Source organism: Stigmatopora nigra, chromosome 3 (assembly GCF_051989575.1).
Source record: "Stigmatopora nigra isolate UIUO_SnigA chromosome 3, RoL_Snig_1.1, whole genome shotgun sequence".
NCBI lineage: Eukaryota > Metazoa > Chordata > Actinopteri > Syngnathiformes > Syngnathidae > Stigmatopora > Stigmatopora nigra.
In genome coordinates, this window is record NC_135510.1 from 18,842,650 (window position 1) to 18,863,403 (window position 20,754).

General features: G+C 42.9%; 5 protein-coding genes and 1 non-coding gene across 9 annotated transcripts in view; 5 read left to right on the forward strand and 1 right to left on the reverse strand.

The window, feature by feature from the left end:
* LOC144194701 (uncharacterized) lies at window positions 1-7,796 on the forward strand. Its single transcript, XM_077713925.1, has 7 exons — window positions 1-207; window positions 388-633; window positions 912-2,302; window positions 3,096-3,348; window positions 3,936-4,620; window positions 5,613-5,866; window positions 6,359-7,796. Exons 1-7 carry the CDS (start codon window positions 102-104, stop codon window positions 7,240-7,242), a joined length of 3,819 nt encoding a protein of 1,272 aa, XP_077570051.1. The 5' UTR covers window positions 1-101; the 3' UTR covers window positions 7,243-7,796.
* LOC144194229 (uncharacterized) overlaps window positions 6,239-20,754 on the reverse strand; it is a 22,707-nt gene continuing 8,191 nt past the window's right edge. Inside the window, exons 1-2 of one of the 2 annotated variants that reach the window (XM_077713141.1) lie at window positions 16,839-17,845; window positions 6,239-9,139 (exon numbers count right to left, since the gene is read on the reverse strand). In XM_077713141.1, coding sequence (XP_077569267.1) covers window positions 8,393-9,139; window positions 16,839-17,810 — 1,719 coding nt within the window. In that variant the 5' untranslated portion in view covers window positions 17,811-17,845 and the 3' untranslated portion in view covers window positions 6,239-8,392. Of the gene's footprint in view, window positions 9,140-16,343; window positions 17,846-20,754 lie in introns of those variants that run through there. The other variant, XM_077713140.1, reaches the window with a different exon arrangement.
* On the forward strand, window positions 10,387-10,459 carry trnat-cgu (transfer RNA threonine (anticodon CGU)). The gene has a single exon. It is a non-coding gene; the product is annotated as a tRNA-Thr (tRNA).
* Window positions 10,723-12,913, forward strand: LOC144194215 (uncharacterized). Of its 2 annotated transcripts, none has more exons than XM_077713118.1 (2): window positions 10,723-11,051; window positions 11,467-12,913. In XM_077713118.1, the coding sequence occupies exons 1-2, from the start codon at window positions 10,982-10,984 to the stop codon at window positions 12,753-12,755; spliced, it is 1,359 nt and encodes a 452-aa protein (XP_077569244.1). In that variant the 5' UTR covers window positions 10,723-10,981; the 3' UTR covers window positions 12,756-12,913. The 2 variants fall into 2 exon arrangements, with proteins under 2 accessions (XP_077569244.1, XP_077569245.1); XM_077713119.1 differs by having other exon boundaries at window positions 11,470-12,913.
* On the forward strand, window positions 13,396-16,101 carry LOC144194213 (uncharacterized). Of its 2 annotated transcripts, XM_077713116.1 has the most exons (3): window positions 13,396-13,640; window positions 13,872-13,988; window positions 14,093-16,101. In XM_077713116.1, the coding sequence occupies exon 3, from the start codon at window positions 14,186-14,188 to the stop codon at window positions 15,962-15,964; it is 1,779 nt and encodes a 592-aa protein (XP_077569242.1). In that variant the 5' UTR covers window positions 13,396-13,640; window positions 13,872-13,988; window positions 14,093-14,185; the 3' UTR covers window positions 15,965-16,101. The 2 variants fall into 2 exon arrangements, with proteins under 2 accessions (XP_077569242.1, XP_077569241.1); XM_077713115.1 differs by lacking the exon at window positions 13,872-13,988.
* LOC144194130 (uncharacterized) overlaps window positions 18,985-20,754 on the forward strand; it is a 6,788-nt gene continuing 5,018 nt past the window's right edge. The window contains exons 1-2 of the mRNA XM_077712981.1: window positions 18,985-19,084; window positions 19,508-20,656. Coding sequence (XP_077569107.1) covers window positions 18,985-19,084; window positions 19,508-20,656 — 1,249 coding nt within the window. The remainder of the gene's footprint in view (window positions 19,085-19,507; window positions 20,657-20,754) is intronic.

Genomic DNA, 20,754 nt, shown 5'->3' on the forward strand with positions numbered 1-20,754 from the left:
GTAAGCGAAAAGAAAGTCGACCTGTTCACTGAAGCTACTTGAGCTTTCCCGCAAACAAAGACGTGCATTTTAAAACAAATATCGCCGATTTGGAGCCCAAAATGTACGCGAAAAAAGTACCTATCGCGGAATTGCCAGAGGAACTTTGTGAAGCAGAAAAGGAGCCGCCGTGGGACGATCTTTCCAACAAGCTACCACACGGAGTGGGTTAGTTAGCAAATACTTTGAATTATGACGAAAATAATATTCATTAAAGAGCTTAAAATGATTAAAGAGATGACCAAAACCAGCTTGCCAGCTATTTTCAACAATAGACGCCAAATTCCTGAAAACTGGAAAGGACGACTGTGAATGCTCATAGTATTTCAATGCCATGTTTTTCTGTAGACCGCCAAGAAGCTCTCGTTCCCGAACATTGGGAGCTGGATTCCAAAGAAGGAGATGTTCTACGGACCACCCGAATCAAAGAAGAAGAGCGGGAGGACGACGTCAGCAAGTTCCCGTTGAATGACGATGAGGATGACGTGAAGAGCGAGGAAGATGATGGAGACCGCTCCGAAGGGTCGCCGTCCGATAACGACGACCTAATGCCACGCTCATCCAGCGGTGGTGGGCACCGAGATCTCTCTGAAGGTAATGCGCGAGGATTCACACTAGGGTGCAGGTGTCAAAGTGGCGGCCCGGGGGCCAAATCTGGCCCGCCACATTATTTTGTGTGGCCCGAAAAAGTACATAACGAGTGCCGACTTTCTGTTTTAGGATCAAATTAAAATGAAGAGTATAGATGTATATTAATTTTCCTGATTTTCCCCCTTTTAAATCAATAATTCTCATTTTTAATCATTTTTTCTGTGTTTTTATTTCAAAAAATCATTTTATAAAATCTAAAAGAAACCTTTTGTGTTCCGCAGACACGGGCGAAGAACACCTTCCTCCCGTAGATCTGGATCCCCATTGGCCCTCGGTTAAAGAAGAAGAAGACGATCCAGATGACCCCCACGTTAAAGAAGAAGAGGACGAGTACGAGGTGACCAACTTTCCTATGAGCGGTCTCACGGTGAAGACAGAAGAGTCCGACGAGGACCCCAGCAGAGGATCGGGAACCAATTCCCTCTCGGGACAAAGGGCCCATCTCGACATCGCCACGTCGCATTCATCGGACTATAATGAGGAAGAGGATGAAGAAGATAACCTTGAAGACATCCCAAAATGCATCAAATGCCATTTTTGCGACAAAACCTTTTGCAACAAGGCGTCGTTGGTGACCCACACCAGGTCACACATTGGAGAAACACCCTTCGCCTGCTCCGTCTGCGGCAAAAGATTCTCTTTTAAATCGCACTTGACGCAGCACCTGAGCACTCACCCCGTAGAAAAACCACACGCCTGCACCATTTGCGGGAGCTCGTTCGTGGACAGCGCCGAGTTAAAGACGCACACCAAAACTCACATTGCCTGCTCGGTTTGCGGAAAAACGTTTCCTTCCCTCCTCGGTTTGAAAAACCACACCAGAGCGCACAGCGAGGAGACACCGTTCGGCTGCTCCGTTTGCGGCCGAAAGTTCGCCCTCAAGTCTAATTTAACCAACCACGCCAAGACGCATTCCGGACTGACACCACGCGCCTGCTCGGTTTGCGGCGCCAATTTCTCCACAAAGTCCAGTTTGAAACGCCACGTGAGGATTCACACGGGAGAAAAAACCTTTGCCTGCTCGTTTTGCGGCAAGATATTCCCCTGCGAATCGAGTTTGACCATGCACACGCGGACGCACACGGGCGAAAAACCCTTCGTCTGCTCGCTCTGCGGGAAGAGATTCTCCGTCAAGTCAAGTTTAAAGCAGCACGCCGTTTTGCACACGGGGAAAAGAGATTTTGTCTGTTCCATTTGCGGCAAAAGTTTCTCCTGCAAGTCGGGTTTGACGGTCCACACGCGAACGCACACTGGCGAGAAACCCTTCACCTGCTCATTCTGCGGGAAGAAATTCTCCGCCAAGTCGGGCTTGGCGCAGCATACGGTATTGCACACGGGCGGGAAAGATTTTGTCTGCTCCCTTTGCGGAAAAACATTTGCAAACAAGTCCAATTTGACAAACCACGCCAGGACGCACACGGGGGAAAAACCGTTTGTTTGCACTATTTGCGGGAAAAGATTTTCCTGCAAGTCAAGTTTGACGAGCCACGCGCGAGCACACGCCGGGGAAAAACCTTTTGTTTGCTCGGTCTGCGGTCGTGGATTCACCAAGAAGCGGCGCTTCACAATACACATGCACACACACGAAGAGAAAAGCGTTCAGTTGGAGTGTGTGTGAGATCTGTAGCAGAGGTTTAAAAATTGTTTATTTTTTAAATGTTAACTGAAATGTTGCCATTAATGGTGATTTTTGTTATTCTAAGCATTTACACTTCTATGTAAATAAAATAGCATTTTTTTTAAATGATTGTCTTAATTATTTGAATCATTTATATAATTAAAACAATGTTTTTGTAATTGTTTAAGTATTTTATTCAAAAGAAAAATTCCTAAATATTTTTCATTCTTTTTAAAAATGAATAAAAAGTATTTTGTCTGCTCTTTCACTCTAAAATATTTTTCAAAGAGATTTTCTAAATAATAATAATAATTTATTACAGTTTTATTTTTAAAAAAGAAATTTGTGGTACGGTGAGTAATGCTTCTCCAAGACAGGTGGTGGCAGTAACGTCGGAGAATGTCTCACTGTTCCTTACCGGAAGTATAGATCGTATACGTCCGTACATGAAAGCATACAATTGACTGACAATTCTAAACTTGATTTAAAAACTAAACAGCGCTGGTTTGTTAATAATAGCACACAATTTCCTAACAGCCAATTAAAATGATTGGCCAGAATAATTCACGTAAATGGCTTTGAAGATCAAAGCATCAAAGCGGACATGCGTCACTGATGACGTAATTGCTCCAAAACACCAAAAAAAGGTTGCTTAAATACGCTACGAATGACATTCTGGGAACATTTGACGCTTCTTATCGTCAAACGGGAGTATTTTATTCCATTTAAGTGGACTAACTGACGCTCAATTTATCGTTTTGCTGCTTTATTGAGCTTCCTCGATTAGCTTCGCTCGTTAGCCGCTAACAAAGAACAGAACAGAAGTTGGGGCAAACAGTCTGTAAAAATGTGCAAAGTGGAATTACTGAAGGCGTTGTTGAACCAACGTCTGAGTGCAGCCGTGGAGGAAATATTTGGACTTTTTGCCACAACAATAGCCGAGTACGAGGAGGAACTTTGTCGAAGCAAAGAGGAGAACGAGCGACAACGTCAATTGCTGGACGCTGTTTTAGGGCCTCAAGATGTTTCACGCACTACAGGTTGGTCACATTTATATTTTAGTGATTGCTGGATGAGCCATTGTTAATTGTTTGGACACATTGCAAGAATCCTATTGATCCTATTGACACCTGCTGGACGTTTATAATCCCTACAGGCAACTGTGTGTGTTGCTTTAAATGACTCAAGTCAGTGGCCACAATATTCATTCATTCACCATTTTAGATATAATATTTATATATATTTTTTTATAAATGGATTAAAAGAACTGGATTAATAGCCCTGAATATTCCGTTTTTTATAGATCTAAAAAAATGTTTATTTTAGCTTTTTTTATACATATTTTTAGATTTTACAAAATGATTTTTGAACTAAAAACACAAAAATGGATTAAAAATGACTATTATTGATTTAAAAGGGGGGAAATCAGGAAATTGAATATACATCTATACTCTTCATTTTAATTTGATCCTAAAACAGAAAATCACTCATGATTTACTTTCTTGGGCCTCACAAAATGATGCGATGGGCCACATTTAGCCCACGGGCCGCCACTTTGACACCTGCGCCCTAGTTGTTTTGATTTTAATCACCATGAGAATTCATCTTGCATTTCTTCATCTTACAGACACAATTCCCGATTCACCACCCGTTAAAAATGAAGACGAGGAGACCACCATTGCCGTGTTGCCGGGGGCCGGCCTTTTTGTCAAAACCAACGCCGAACATCCCGTCCAGCAAATCGCACGGTCGCGACCTCCCATCGGCCCCGCCCCAGAAAATCTCGGAACCCACCACACAGAAGCAAGAGTCGCCAACTTCTGCTCGCCTTCGCCGAACGGCGACATGAGAAGAGTGCCCCCCGAAGGCGTCTCTCTGCAGCGCCCCGGCGGCGGCAAACAGCTGAAATGCCCCCACTGCGACAAAACCTTCGGCACCAACTACACGCTGAGCAGACACGTGAAAAGCCACGGCGTGGTCAGCGAGCGCTGGAAATGCAGCCAATGCGGAAGAACGCTCGGCGATAGGCGGAACCTGAGGAGGCACATGATGGTCCACACGGGAGAGAAACCCTTCCTCTGCACCATTTGCGGGAAGAGGTTCTCCCAGAAGGCCAATTTGATAACGCACACCCGAACGCACACCGGAGAGAAGCCCTTTTCTTGCTCACTCTGCTGTAAACGATTCAGCGACCGTTCGGCGCTGATTCAGCACAAGAAAACGCACAACGGGGGGACACATTCGGGTTACCTGCCGTCCAATTCGGGTTTTAGCATGCGTTCGAATTTGGGACTACACGTCAGGCAGAAACCGTCCGTTTGAATTGCGATCAAAATGAACTTGTAGGAAAGAAATGTCAAGTCCAATACAACGAAGAGGGTATAAAAGTAAGATCTTTGGAAAAAATGGATTAAAAAATGACAATTATTGATTTTAAAGGGGGAAAATCAGGAAATGTAATATACATCTATACTATTTATTTTAATTTGATTTTAAAACGGAAAGTCAGCACTCATGATTTACTTTTTCGGGCCAGACAAATTGATGCGGCGGGCCACATTTGGCCCCCAAGCCCCCACTTTGACACCTGTGTTCTAGTTGTTTCTGGATGACTTTGCGCATGAATGTGAAGCTACAATAAACCTTTTAGGCAGATGTAGTGTTCAGGGTCAACTAAATATGGCCAAATTTCACGCAATTTTCATGTGTGGTCCATTTTTTTTTTCTTTTAAAATTTGGGATTTTTGTTGCACTGAAATACACTGTTGTTTTATTACAGTAAAAAAATGGCAAATTGCACCAAACTGTCATTTTTGTTCATTAAAAAGAATTGAAAATATTGTATTCACTGAAAATGGTAATTAATTCATTTTCAAAACAGATTTTAATACAAAACATTTTATTTTCTAATTTAAAATACACCCCCAAAAAGTCGTTTAAAAATAAATAAGCGGCTGTTTTGACATCTAAAACTAAATACGATATAAAATATTATATATACATGTGCATATGTGAACCGGAGTTACTGAACCAAGCAAAAGTAGGTCAAACGTGTAGTGTCTGATCCAGACCACTAGGGGCAGCAGTGCGCTTCAATGTCTTGGCTGGCGGAAACAGAAACCAAGCCGTGCTAGCTAGTGTTTTTCGTCTATTTTGTTTCCTTTCACCACCGAATGCGCCCTTTCCTTCTCTACACATTTCCACCACATAATTACGAAATTTTAGCAATAATAATTCACCATCCTGGCCGAATCCTTTGAGTATATCGAGTATATTCGCTTTACTAACTAGCATTGGTTAGCTAAATAGCGGCTAGCAAAGGTACACAGTGGTCCTCGGCGTTAGTGTACCATTTTGTGTACAATATGTGTAAAGTGGAAATGCTGAAAGCTTTGCTTCACGCGCGATTAAACGCGGCCGTCGAGGAAGTTTTTGTGGCTTTTGCAAGAACCATCGCCGAATACGAGGAGGAATTATCTCGTTCAAAACAAGAGAACGAGCGACAACGTCAACTGCTGGATTCGGTTTTTCGGCCTCCGTATGAAACACGCCCTGCAGGTTTGTCCTACATATTTTGTTTAGTTATGTCAACATGTCATAGCTGACAACCTTGGGCAATTTCTCTCCTTATTAATGATTGAAATTCCCATAATTAAGTGATTTAAAAAGCTACACATTTACTCACATAAGGCCCATTTAAAAGTCTCAAATTATGTGGGCGGAGTGCCCAATTAGTCGATGCACTACATTCAAGATTATGTAGATGTCACTGTATGACGCTGACAGCTTGACTGTTCTGGAACATTGCTTGCTGACGCGCTTTATTTATGTAGTGTAAAGGGTGGAAGTGTGAAAGGGGCTTAAAGCATGATTATTAGAACGGTTTCATCTACTACCAGTCACCGAAACGATCCAGATTAGAGCCCAAACTGTATAAAACCAGATCACTTTTACAAAAATACACTTAAAAATATCCTGTACACAATTTGAAATGATCAAAAAATGTATAAAATACAGGAAAAACTATGTTTTTTTTTCTTTTTCCCGTAGTGGTCGGTGGAGAAGTCCTCCCACAGGAGCATCTGGACTGGAACTCGATGGCGCAACATCAGGAATCGCAGCCTCTCCGTCATATAGAAGAAGAAGTGGAGGACATCTACCAAGTCAAAAAAGAAGAAGAAGAAGTACGTCTTCCATCTCCGGAGATGTCGTTCCCTAACGTGGTGGTCAAGACGGAATACGCCGAGGACGGCTCCAGTCAATGCGTGATGGCAGAAGGCGGCGTTGGCGGCATGGCGGCGCCTGGACGTGACGCCAAACCCTTCATGTGCTCTGTTTGCGGTAAAAGATTTGGCCAGAGGGCCCACTTAACCACACACACCCGAATCCACACCGGAGACAAACCCTTCTCTTGCCCGGTGTGCACCAAAGCGTTCATCGATTATTCCGCCATGATAAAACACACCAGGATTCACACTGGCGAGAAACCATTCGCCTGCACTTTTTGCGGTTTAGCCTTCAGCGACCGCTCCAATTTGGGGAAGCACATGAGAAGGCACACTGGGGAGAAACCCTTTGCCTGTACCGTCTGTAGTTTAACATTCAGCGACCGCTCTAATTTGGTGAAGCACATGAGAAGGCACACGGGAGAAAAACCTTTCGCCTGCTCCGTCTGCAGTTTAACTTTCCGCGATCGTTCCAATTTGAGCAAGCACATGAGGAGGCACACGGGAGAGAAACCTTTCGCCTGTGCCGTTTGCGCTTTAAATTTCCGCGACCGCTCAACTTTGGTTCAACACGTGAGGACGCACGTGGGAGAGAATGGATTTCACTGCCACGTTTGCGGGAAACAATTCAGTCAAAGAGGCGCTTTGGCTAAACACGTGCTTGTGCATTCGGGGGAGGCGATTGGCGATGTTATAAAATCCGAGTGAAAAGATATTTGGAAGTATTTATAAGGGCAAAAGATTAGGAACGTCAGCGGGAATCAATTACCGTATTTTCTCACATTTTAGCCTGTAAAATGGCCTTATAATGGTTGAATTTGACAATTTCCTGTGTATAAGCCGCCCCTAATTTTCACCTCCATATTGATAATTTTAATGGGGAGTACAAATGTGTTACTTTGAAGGGAAAATCTTAAGACAAATTATTACATATATGCGAGAAAATACGGTACTTGTTCCTTTTTCAATTGAAAGACATCTTACTATGTTGCAAGGGAACTTTGTTGGATTAATATATGTCAATATATGCTTTAACTTAGAATAGCTTTTGTCTCATCACCCACTGGTTGTTCTACTGTTAGTAATCAGGCTAACGAAGTTTCTAACTATTCACCATTTCTATTTTCTGAGCTTGATGTCTATTATATTGAAGCATTTGCCCCTTGTTTGCTGTAGAAGGAGTTGACTTGCTACTGCTGGGCAGAACGCTGTAATAATATGTATTTAATGAGTTGAAGTCAATAAAAGAACATTACATCAGTCATTTTCTGAACCGCTTTATCCTCAATAGGGTCGCGGGGGTGCTGGAGCCTATCCCAACTGACTTTCGAGGCGGGGGATCCGGAGTAAAACCTACGCATAATTTCAACAGCATAACGGGTATTTAATTGCACTCTTTAATCAGCAGTTATTACAGATTGTATTTTTTTATTATTATAAGTTATTCAATGTACCAAATACAGCAAAGAACATTTCCATTGCTCTCAATACAGTAGTCACATCTTGAGGTAGTGGGTGTCTTCAAAAGAATGTTTAAAGTTTAAACATTCTTTTGAAGACACCTCACCACCTTATAGGTTTAAATTTTAAACTTATAAGCCACAGTACTGAGGTTTCCTTTAGATATTCTTTAGATGTAGTTTTTGCATGATTTGAATGAGGCAAAGTAAGTATACTTTTTCTCTCAAATATATTGTTATAATCATTTGTTTCAGAAGTACTATCATTATTTTCAGGATGAAAATTTAATCCAGTGTTTTTTCAAACTTGACTCTTGAAAAAAAAAAGGGTCGTCTTATATTCGGGCCAGTACGGTAGTCATTTACAATCAAGGCCGGCTAAAGAACACAAATCACATTTAAGGGTCACTACTTTTCACAGGAATGCACTCGTGTTTCTTCACCTGAAATTTCCAGGCAAATCGTTTCCCACAAACGGAACAGGAGAAAGGTTTCTCTCCAGTGTGTGTTCTTGTGTGCTTTTTTAAGTTCCCCTTGATCGTGAACCTTTGGTCACATACTGAGCATGAAAAAGGTTTCTCCCCAGTGTGAGTTCTGGCATGAATTTTCAAGTAGCCCTTCTGTGCAAATTTCTGGTCACAAACAGAGCAGGCAAAGGGTTTCTCGCCGGTGTGTATTCTTGTGTGACTTTTTAAGTGTCCCATTTGTGCAAATATTTGGCCACAAAACGAGCACGAAAACGGGTTCTCCCCGGTGTGCTTTGTCGTGTGCATTTTGAGGGCGGCTTTGTGGGCAAACTTTTGGCCGCAATCTAGGCAGGAGAAGGGTTTCTCTCCAGTGTGTGTCGTTTTGTGTCTTTTCAAGTTTCCCTGTTGGGCGAATTGTTGACCACAAACCGAGCACGTAAAAGGTTTTTCCCCAGTGTGTCTTCTGGTGTGAATGGTCAAAGTCCCTTTTTGAGTGAACCTCTGGTCGCAGAACGAGCAGGAGTAAGGTTTCTCCCCAGTGTGTGTGGTGGTGTGTGTCACCAAGTGACTTTTCCGCGTGAAGCGCTTGCCGCAAATCGAACAGACGAAATGTTTTTCACCCGTGTGGGTCCTCATGTGCCGGTGCAAACCGGAATTGTGGTTGTAGCTTTTACCACACTGGGAACATTTCCAGTGTTTCTTTTCAGCGTGACCAGCCTCAGGATCTTCGTCATCGTCTTCGCTGTCGGAAGAGTGGGTGGCGTTGTCGCTATCTGACATGGGAGCCATGAGGCGATCGGCCGGCGAGCCTCCCCCGCTGCTCCGTGGAGACTCCGCCCCCCTGCTCTCCTCACTTGAACCTTCGTTTTCACTCTTGAAAATGTCAGAGGTTAAGTGAACTTTGATAATTTTCTCTTGCTCTTCTTTAATTTGGAGGTACTCTTCCTCTTCCTCTTTGCTCTTACTGACTGCAACACAAGATGAAGATTAAACAACTAATCAAATTAAATACAGGAATGTTTTATATGTATAGGTATTGATGAATGAAAAGAAAAACTCAGTTATGGAAGTATTTTTTTATAATTTGGGATAATTTGGGATAACATTTCAGTTGATTGTAATTTGTAACTATGGCCACTAGGCGGTGTCAAATCACAATTAACAAAGATCACCCAAACATTGAACCTTACCGTTATCCTGTTGTGCCAGCTTTATACATGTCAATCTTTTTTTGTGTGTGTGTGTGGGGGGGGGGGGGGGGGGGGGGTATTGAGGAAAATACTCGTAATATTGAGAATATTAGCTACATATAGGGCGATATTTTGAAATAAAAAAACTCGGTATATCGACTATCCGATACTATATCAGTCAACATTCAGTCACAACGGTTCTTTTAACATTGTTTAACCCTAAATGAAACAAAATAGTAAATAAGAGCTCTTTATACTAAAAGACAGTTTAACCCTTTATATGCTATTTAAAAATAAAACACATACATTTAGCAAAAACGAAAACCTGATCTTCGTAGCCCAAGCAGAGACTTCTCATCCGGCATTTTTGGAAATTGAAGCTCCTCATTTTCACTCCAAAGTTCTTCCTCCAACTTGACTCTTACGTTCCTTCTATTGTCCATTTCGCAAAATTTGGGTTCACGTTTGACATCGGCTTGGCAAAAGTTAGCAGCTCAACCAAGCTAAGATAACCCCAAAAAGCTTACACTAGCTTAGTTTTTAACTTCCCTTGCATTGTTTTCCAACAGTGCCTCTCTCGGTCATGAAATGTACTTACACGTCATATTTTCTCAAGATTTTTATGGTTACATGAACTTATTTCTAGGTATTCTTTCGTTTTGAGGAGCTTCAATGTCTTCCAATATCAAACTGGTCGCCTCGAATTGACGTCACATGACGTCTATTTCGAATGTGGGCCTCATAGCTCAGTGGTCAGAGCGCTGGTCTCGTAAACCAGAGGTCGTGAGTTCAATTCTCACTGGGGCCTAATCATTAATTAATACATCAGAAGTTTAGTTTAACTCTCTTTACTCAGTAAATTTATTAAGTTATTGTGGCATAAACAAATCCAATTTATTGTCTCTATCATAATGTGTGTTCTTATTTTTAGCTGTATTTGTCCATTTGTAGCGTTTTTAAAAATATATCCTGTTTTTACGTGCGTGAAAAGTAATAGTATTTTGAGATGTAATGACACAGCTTCACCACAAAAGGCAGTAAGACGCCACACTGCCTTTGGCTACCCGGAAGTAAAGCCACTGACCGGAAGCAAAGTCCAACACGACGACGGTGTTTAGTAATTGTTTGTTTTTTCGTGCCAAATGAGTCAAACACACAACGCCACATTCAAAAAACATTTATAAAAAAAGCACTGATAACTATTTTACATCTACAAATATTCGTTTTCGTGCACTTTGGACGCAGTATAGAAGACTATGCTAGCAAAGAGACGCTTCGGCGTAGCAAAACATACAATGTACGCGGAAAGAATTGAGATTAACGTGTGAAAATGTGTGCAAAAAATGTCAAAGAAGAGTACGAGGAGGAACTTGGTGGTCGTGGTGGAATAACCAAAGCAGGTTTGTTCATTTTTTTGCTCTCAATTGTTCGGGAACGACGAGTTGACATTTGGTCAGTCAAAGCTCGAATTGCAGAACGTAACATTTGCAACTTTATTTAAAATAAATTAATGTCTCTTCGATTGTAGATAATTATTATTATTAATAATTTGATATTGTTGAGTTCTCAGGAGTGCTAATGCTGGGCGATATTTACTTTTTGATTCTTTGCTTCTGACCAAGTCATTAGCAAACCACCTTAGCAATTACTTAAACAGTAAAGTGAGTAAATAAGGCTGTTATTTAGTTTTAAAAATGCACAGTCGGGTGTCAGAATCGAAATCTGGAGCTGATAATCGAAATCTGGAGCTGATAAATGGTGTCGGTGGAACGTTACTACTTTTTTTAACATAAATGTCTCTTTTGTATCCATCAGAAGAATGTCTCCAGCAAGAGTGGACCGTCCAGGTGGTTGAGCAAAGTCCAGAACCACCGCTAAAGGCTAAAGAGGAGGATGATCCAGAGTACCATCACGTCACAGATGATGAAACGAGGACTGAATACTTTCATGATATTGAAGAGGAGGATGATGATGATGTCTCGGTCAAAGAGGAAGATGAGGAGAATGACATCTCAAAGTTCTCACTCAGCGTTATCACTGTCAAGAGTGAAGACAAAGAAGACCCCAGTCAAGGGTCTCCTCTCCACTCCGATCAGAGCGAAGAAATCGGAGGGGCGGAGCCTCAGAGCAGCTGCTCGAGTCAACAAACGACAAAAGACGACATTTCGGCCCCATTGTCGGACGGCGACGACACCACGTCTTACTCTTCCAACCCTGACGACGACGAGAGCTCGGGAGAGAAACTGTTCGCCTGCACCATGTGCGACATCCATTTTAGCGTTCATTCGCGTTTGGTCCAGCACATGCGGAAACACACAGGGGAAAAACCCTTCTGCTGCCTGATTTGCGGTCAGAGTTACACCCAAAGGGGCGCCTTGACCCGACACACCAGGACGCACTCCGGGGAGAAACCCTTTACCTGCTCGATTTGCGGCAAGGCTTTCACCCAGAAGGAACATTTGGTGACGCACACGCGAACGCACACGGGAGAGAAACCCTTTCCCTGCTCCATCTGCGGCAAAAGCTTCTCCATTAAAGGAAATTTGATCACGCACACGCGGACGCACACCGGGGAGAAATCGTTCGTCTGCTCCGTCTGCAACTTCAGTTTTGCCGATCGCTCGTCGTTGGTTCAACACGTGCGAACGCACACCGGCGAGAAGCCCTTTTCCTGTCCGGTGTGCGGTAAACGATTCACTCAGAAAGGCCAGCTGGGGACGCACTCGAGGACCCACACGGGGGAAAAACCCTACCCTTGCTCGGTTTGCAAAATGAGCTTTGGAGATCGTTCCACCTTGGTTCTACATATGCGGACGCACACGGGGGAGAAACCTTTTTGCTGTTCGGTGTGCGAAAAGCGATTCACGCAGAGGGCGCATTTGAGGACGCACTCCAGAACGCACACCGGGGAGAAACCTTTTGCCTGCACGGTCTGCGAGTCCAGTTTTGCGGATCGGTCGTCTTTGGTTCAACACGTGAGAATACACACGGGGGAGAAAGTGTTTAGTTGCAGTGCGTGTGACCAAAAGTTCTCTTACAAGTACCAACTCAACAAACACTGTTGTGCTGGCCAGAAAAGCACAGTAGATGTACAAGAGTGCTAAGTCGTTGGCTGCTTTTGACGGCAGCGGGCGTCCAATTCATCTCGACTGGAATGAAAATCCGGCATCGTTGATTGAACTGCATTTGCTTAAAATCAAACGTGGTCCGTTGTCCATTCCTGTATTCAATATTTATTTAATAAATAAATGCAATATCAAAATGGTGGGTCTCCTATATTTACGGTTTTGCTAAATAATAATGGCGGGGGGGGGGGGGGGGTCTTGTTTATTTACAGTAAAAATGAGTGGTGAGCTGAAAAATCATAGCAAACATTGAATCCACACATATTTTCCAAAATTAATATCACTTTATTATTAATGCTATTATGCTAACCTAATATGCAGCAATGTATTAGTAGATCAAGTGATATCGTTTCATTTGAGCTAAAAAAAAAGTAATGCAATTTTTAAAAATGTCTGCTTTTTTATGCAGTTTATTGATTAAAATGACATTTTATTTAAACAAAATTACACGTTCTTTAAACAAAATTAAATTTTCTTTCAAGAAAACCACGTCCATTCATTTTATCACAGCCAGACCTCCCAAATTGTATTTTTTTTTTAATTCAACGAGGTAATTCTCTGTGTATTTACATGCCACGCCTGAGGGGGCAGCCTTGCACAGCGCGCTGCCACTCTGAATCGGAAGTTACAAAAGAAGTCAACGCTCTCGTTGCTCGAGAAGCTTTAAGCTAAGCTAGCGTTAACTTAGCTTTCAACCGCTCATAAAGGCGTACTTACTTCGCTTAACAGTGACCAAGTATGGAAATATGGGCGAGAAGGACGGCTTGTTTAAAACGGGACGCGGACGCGAAACCTTGTGGAGCAAAAGTGTGTGATTAAACGATGTTTCCAGCACGTAACATCACGTTGTGCTAACCAAAGCAGGTCAGTTCACGACTCACTTGCTAAAATTCGGCTTCCCTTTCTCAACAATATTCATTTGTTTATTTAATACTACTTTTAGTCAAGAACAAAGGATATAGAAGCATTTTTACGTGCAAAAAAGGAAAGGTACTAGAGTATATCTAAGCTAATGACAACAAACACTCGCTTTTGCGTTTTTAGTAGCTAAGCACAATTTCCATTTTCCTCTTTTTCGTCACTTTTCTCTTCAAGAGTCGTATTTTGGTGGACTGGACTAAAAAATAAGGACTTTGTAGAGAAGAAGAAGGGTCTTTAGAACTTCTGAATAGACAAAAAAGACCAGAATTGTCAGCAGTAGTTTACTTTTGTGTGAGTATAGACTACAATTTCTTTGCCTCGTTTTTCAGAAGAATATTGAAGAATGGTAGTTATCTTGAGACCAAGATATTTTACCTTTTTTTCCTTTGTTTTAGCAAGAAGCCCCATCCGACGAAGCCAGAACATGACAATCCCAGCCTGGGTCACTGAAGCAATCCAAAGAAAGGGAATCATCCTAAACCGCCATCATGGCTAGCCACGACTGTTGCCGTTTTTGTCGTACACATCTCACAGTCAACGGGAAGCTGACCAGCACAACCCACCTATTCCAATCAAACCAGGTGTATCACCAGCCCACCATTTGCCAACGTTTGGAACAACTAGGCTTAACTTTAAACAAAAACAGCTCCAGATCCAGCCGGATTTGTCAGGCTTGCGTCAGCCTGATCGGAAGACTAGAGAGCGACTTGACGGTTTTCAGGAAATGGCAAGAGGAGGAAAAAAACGGCAGTGCCGAAACCAGCCAAGACGGAATCTGGAGACTTCCCGGGTCAACTGAAGGGGCGAAAGAAGAAGATGACCTGACACATCTCCCAATTAAGGAGGAAGAGCTCGGACCTCCTGACGTAGCTCCTCTGTCTGATACGGAACGACCTCTGGGGTGTGCTAACGTTCTGCAGGCCAGGTGCTCTCAGAATGAGGCAAATCATGGCAACGAGGACACCTCAACAAGGGGTCCGAATCCTCTTGAGTGCTCAGACGATAGTCAACAATGTACTCCAAAATCTGCATTGGTTATATGTAAAATAAAACGCAAAGAAAGACGCTATAGTTGCTCACTCTGCGGTAAAAAGTTCCCCCAAAATGCAGATTTGGTCCGACACATAAGAACACACACTGGAGAAAAGCCATTCCATTGCTCCACTTGTGGTAAAGAATTCAGTCAAAAAGTAAGTTTAGTCACCCATCTGAGTATACACACCGGAGAAAGACCCTTCCGTTGCTCTCATTGCAACAAATCATTTTCTCGAAAACAGTATTTGGTACGACACACTAGGATGCACACGGGAGAAAAACCCTTTAGTTGCTCAGTTTGTAGTCGGGCTTTCGCCCATGAGTCAAATTTGGTAGTACACATGAGAGCTCACAGAGGAGGGCCGTCCCACGCCGAAGAGGAAGGTGATCCAAAACAAAGCCACGTTGAAGTGGATGATCCAGAACCCCCCCACATTCAAACAGAAGATGATCCAAGACCTCCCCACCCTCAAGATGCCTATCTGCATCCCTTTTGTACAAAGAAGGAAGAGGAAGAGACTGACATCAGCAGGTTGCCACTACCCTGTGTCCCTGTGAAAAGAGAAACCAATGAGGACCAACCACAGAATCAAGATCACAGTCTAAACGGAAACCACCACCGAGTAGGACCACCACCAGACAACCTTTTCCCTCCTCTGTCCGACAGTGAAGATAGGGAGGAACCTCTATGGGGTCTCGCGGGTCATGTCCAGCAGGCCCCTCTAATAAGGACCAATCACCACACTTCTCAAAGGACTCAGAGTTGCAGTCAAAAATCCACATTGATGAGACAGAAAAGAAATCACACGGCAGAGAAACGCTTTACTTGCTCCGTTTGTAGTAAAAAATTCTCCCTAAAAACAGATTTGGTCCGACACATGAGAATACACACCGGAGAAAAACCATTCCATTGCCCCACTTGCGGTAAAACATTCTGTCAAAAAGTCAGTTTAATCACCCATCTGAGTATACACACAGGAGAAAGACCCTTTCGTTGTTCCCATTGCAACAAATCATTTTCTCGGAATCAGAGTTTGGTACGACACACCAGGACGCACACGGGAGAAAAACCCTTTAGTTGCTCGTTTTGTAATCGAACGTTTACTCAGAAAACGAGCTTAGTCAAACACACTCGAACACACACAGGAGACAAACCTTTCAATTGCTCCGTTTGCAACAAAACTTTTTCGGAAAAACAGAATTTGTTAAGACATATGGGAACGCACCTGTGAAAAGACCCAGATATTTGTGGTCAAAAGATATTCTGTGTGTAATTTTATGTCAGAAGCAGATTTTTTGAATATATCTTCTACAACAGGTCATTTTTTTAGTCATCTTTGTAGTGTGTATTGTTTATTTGGCCTAAAACTGTTTGAGTATATGCTGTTTGTCTGTGTTGTTTTCTCATAGAATAAAATATTTGCATCTGAAGAAAAGAAAATATGTAATTGGCAGTATTCATAATGCAAAGGAGAAATGTGTCCATAACAAGAAAGTTGTATCTATTGTGTCGTTATAAGTTTTTATTTTTATCCTTTTTTGCTACTAGTGTTAACATTTGGAAGGAGCAAAACATCCAAATGTTGAAGCTTTGCTTGCAAGGAGACTGGACGGAACAAGAGAAGACACAAATCCAAGGTAGCCCATTTTATGTATAAAGAAGATTTAATGTGTTTGTGTGTGAGTTCTCATCAAATATGAAGGACCAAAAAGGACAGAATGACAAAAAGAAAGACTTGAAAGTTAAAGCGTCAAACTCAGGGAAAAAAAATTTGAGTGGTGAGATCATCTGACACTTGCACTCATGTGCTTCATAATTTATTGAAAGATTGTAGATCAACAAAAGAGTAGATGACAAACTGAAAAACATCGTAGACTTTATTTTCATAATTATCATTTTGAGGTTTAACCATTGGCTGTGCGAGTCACACTAAAACTGAAATTGGAAACAGCGGAACATTTTTGAATCATTTGAAGCTTTAAAGCTTGCCATGGATGAATTTAGTCTGGAAACCAAACCCTGGTCACTCATTGGTCGCTGCTTTTCTCACCAACACACTCATGTTTCCTAACCTGACACTTCCACGAAAATGTTTGCTCACAAACGAGACAGGAAAAGGGTTTTTCTCCAGTGTGTGTCCTTGTGTGACTTTTTAAGTTTCCTTTCCTGGAGAATTTCTGACCACAAATTAAGCAGACAAAGGGTTTCTCACCAGTGTGCATTCTAGTGTGTGTTTTTAAATCTCCCTTTTGAGAAAATCTTTGGGCGCAAACCGAGCAGGAGAAAGGTTTCTCGCCGGTGTGCATTCTCGTGTGAATTTTTAGGTTTCCTTTTTTGGAGAATCGCTGACCACAAACTGAGCAGCAGAAAGGTTTGTCCCCAGTGTGGATTCTTAGGTGACACTTTAAAGATCCCTTCTGAGCAAACATTTGACCACAAACTGTGCAGGGAAAAGGTTTTTCTCCAGTGTGCGTTCTTCTGTGTTTCTTTAAATCTCCCTTTTGAGAAAAGCTCAGACCACAAACCGAGCAGGTAAAGGGTTTCTCACCAGTGTGCGTTCTCGTGTGCGTGATCAAATTTGCCTTCTCGGAGAATGTCTTACCGCACACGGAGCAGGCGAAGGGTTTTTCTCCGGTGTGCGTTCTCGTGTGTTTTTTTAAATCTCCCTTCTGGGCAAAGCTTTGAGCGCAAACGGAGCAGGAGAAAGGTTTCTCACCGCTGTGTATTCTGGTGTGAACTTTCAAGTTACATTTTTTGGTGAATCTCTGACCACAAAACGAGCAGACAAAGGGTTTCTCTCCAGTGTGCGTTCTCGCGTGTGCCGTCAAATTGGACTTTTCGGAGAAAGTTTTAGCGCACACCGAGCAGGAAAAATGTTTCTGAGCCGCGTGTGACGTTGCATGGCTTTTCAAGCGAGACTTTTTAGAAAAGTTCTTCCCACACTGAGAGCATTTCCAGCATTTGTTGTCACCGTGATCTGTTTTTTCACCCCCAGAGGCTTCGCCATCTTCCTCATCATCGTCAACGGTTTGAGGCAAGCACGACGTGGCGTCGTCACTGTCAGAAACCGGGGCCATGAGGCTTTCCGCTGGGGATCCCCCGTTGTGGTGGTGGTGGTCACTGTCAGCTTCTGTTGAGCTGCTGCCTTTCCTAGGCCCCGCCTCCTCCTCATTTGGACCTTCATCTTCAATGTTCAACTGGATGATTTCTTCTTCCTCCTTGATGATTCGATGCACTCGCAGCCAGTCTTCATGGTGAGGAGGCCAAGCCTGGATGAAGTGCTCCTCTGCCTCCTCTTTATTTTGAAGGAATTCTTCATCCTCTTCCTCCCCTTTTATGGAAGACCACTCCTGTGCTCCGGGGTGACGAGCTTCACTGATGTCTGCAGGTAAGAAGGTGAAAAAAGTGCACGGTTTGGTGAATATGATATCAAATGATGAAAATAGGCAAGAATCAAGTAATGCTACGAGCAGCTATAAACGGCCCATGTTGTTAGTTTTTAGGAATTTGCATTTAAACTTCAAGAAAATGACATTTTCAAACACGAGATAAATATGAAGAAAATTATTGCATACATAGCAACCTTTGGTTTTGGTTAAAAGTGTTAAATTAAAAGTAAAAAAGGACTAAAACGAGTTGAAGAAGGGAAAGTCATTGCTTTAATACTTTAAGAAGTCAACAAACCCGCCCCGCAGAATATCTTGTTGTTGTTGACGACATCCGGTTGTGGCTCCTCTTTTGCCCCACAAAGTTCCTCAACTATCTTCACGACTTTTGTCTTTTTCCCGTACATTTCTAACACTTTGGACTCCGGCTGAACGTTTGTTTAGCGTCGCGCGTCTTTGTTAGCGGCTTAGCAAAGCTAAACAAAGCCGACGTTTCGGTCGCCATACGATTTCGTTTCCGGTTCACATTGGAAGCCCTCCGCTGTGCAATACTACCCCCTCAGGCCATTAAGTAGAACTACACGGTACTTTCTGATTGAACAGCATTCCTTTACTGTCATTATAAATGTTTAAAGACACTTCAAATTCAAATATACGTGAATGAAAGAATCAAAAATGTCAATAAACTGTACACTGAAGCGTATTAAAATAATTTGTGCTTTCTGTGGAGAGCTTGCGCAATGACGTCAAAGTCGTGACGTTGTAAACCGGAAGCGAAAGCCAGTTGTATCTTATGAGGGATCTTTTAGCTCAGCTGCTAACAAGGCTACGAAGGCGAGCATTCATGCGCAAAATGTGTGCGAGAATGACAGCGGAGGAACTTTGGGACGCAAAAGACGAGCCAGAGTGTCGGAAACTGCAAGTGGTTTGGAAAAAACGGCATAGGATCGATCTCAGCAGCTCAGGTTAGTTCTCATCTTGCTTCTCGAGGGAATAAATCCATATTGCCGTCTCTGTTTACGTTTACAAATCATGAAATATGTTGCGGGCGATGCTACATAATCAACGCCATCTCCCAAGTGAGCTGAATTGGACGTCTATTGCCGTCAGTAGCTCACTTTCCGACGTTAGAGGTATATTTAAAAAACATAAATGTAAGTATATGTTTTTGCACAGTATTTAACTTGGATAATATATTACGTCTATACATTCTATACTCTCCATTTTGTGTCGTAGAACAAAAAGATAATTGGAAGCGACAGCATTAAAATGTGTACACTTCCAAAAAAGGTCTTCCTTTCGATCCAAATGCAATTGGTATAAATCCTGTATTTTATTATATTAATATTTGAAACAATATGTGTTTGTCATGTTTTACTGCCTCGCAGATGTCAGTGAAGCAGCACATCCTCAGCAGAAGTCCTCTATCACCAAAGAGGAGATCGAGGAGGAAGACAAGGAGGAAATAGAGCATTTGATCCAGGTTCGGCACCCTTGCAAACACGTCAAAAAGGAAGAGGAAGCTTTGCCATGCGTTCAAGGCAAAGCGTGGGATGTTCTCGACTCTCCGCCGACGGATGTCTCGTTAAAAGGTGAAGCCCAAGGTCCAGGGGAGGAGAGAAGAGAGGCGGAGCCTCCGAGAAGTAGCGGTAGCTCGATAGAAGGCAATAGATCCCCAGAAGTTGGCCTCATTGCTCCATTATCAGAACACAGCTCGTCTGACTATGATGAGGATGAGGATGATGATGATGAAGAGTCGGATGGTCCGAAAGGTGACAACAAACGCTGGAAATGCTCTCAGTGTGGAAAAAGCTACTGCAACAAGTCTGTGTTGAAAATGCACCTGAAAACGCACACTGGAGAAAAACCTTTCGCCTGCTCGGCATGCGCGAAAAGCTTCTTTCGAAAGCTCGACTTGGACAAACACACAAGAATACACACAGGGGAGAAACCGTTCGTCTGCTCAGTTTGTGGTCAGAGATTTACTGAAAAGGGACACTTGATCAGTCACACCAGGACGCACACTGGGGAGAAGCCTTACTCCTGCTCGGTTTGCGGTCAAAGATTTGCCCACAAGGGGGGTGTAAAAACACACACCAGAACACACACTGGGGAGAAACCCTTTCCGTGCGCCATTTGCGGTAAAAGGTTCAAGCAAAACAGTAACTTAAAAGCGCACACGAGAACCCACACCGGGGAGAAACCCTTCCCCTGCTCGGTTTGTGGACAAAGGTTTGCTCAAAAGGGAGATTTAAAAAAACACACAAGAACACACACGGGCGACAAACCCTTTTCCTGCTCGATCTGCGGCCAAAGATTCACCGAGAAGGGAAAAATCAAGCGACACTTGAGGACGCACACTGGTGAAAAACCTTTCTCCTGCTCCATTTGCGAACAAAAATTCACTCACAAGACAAACCTAATAAGACATGCCATGACACACACTGGTGAGAAACCTTTCTCCTGCTTGGTTTGCGGTCAAACGTTCACTCGAAAGTATCGGTTTAAGGAGCACAAGTGCGACGGCGCCAAGAGCAGTGCCCAATAAAAATGGGTTGAGAATTAGCAATTGTGCTAACACACTTATTGCAAATCATGTTCACTTTTTTACTTTTTGTAAGGTAAGATAGTATGA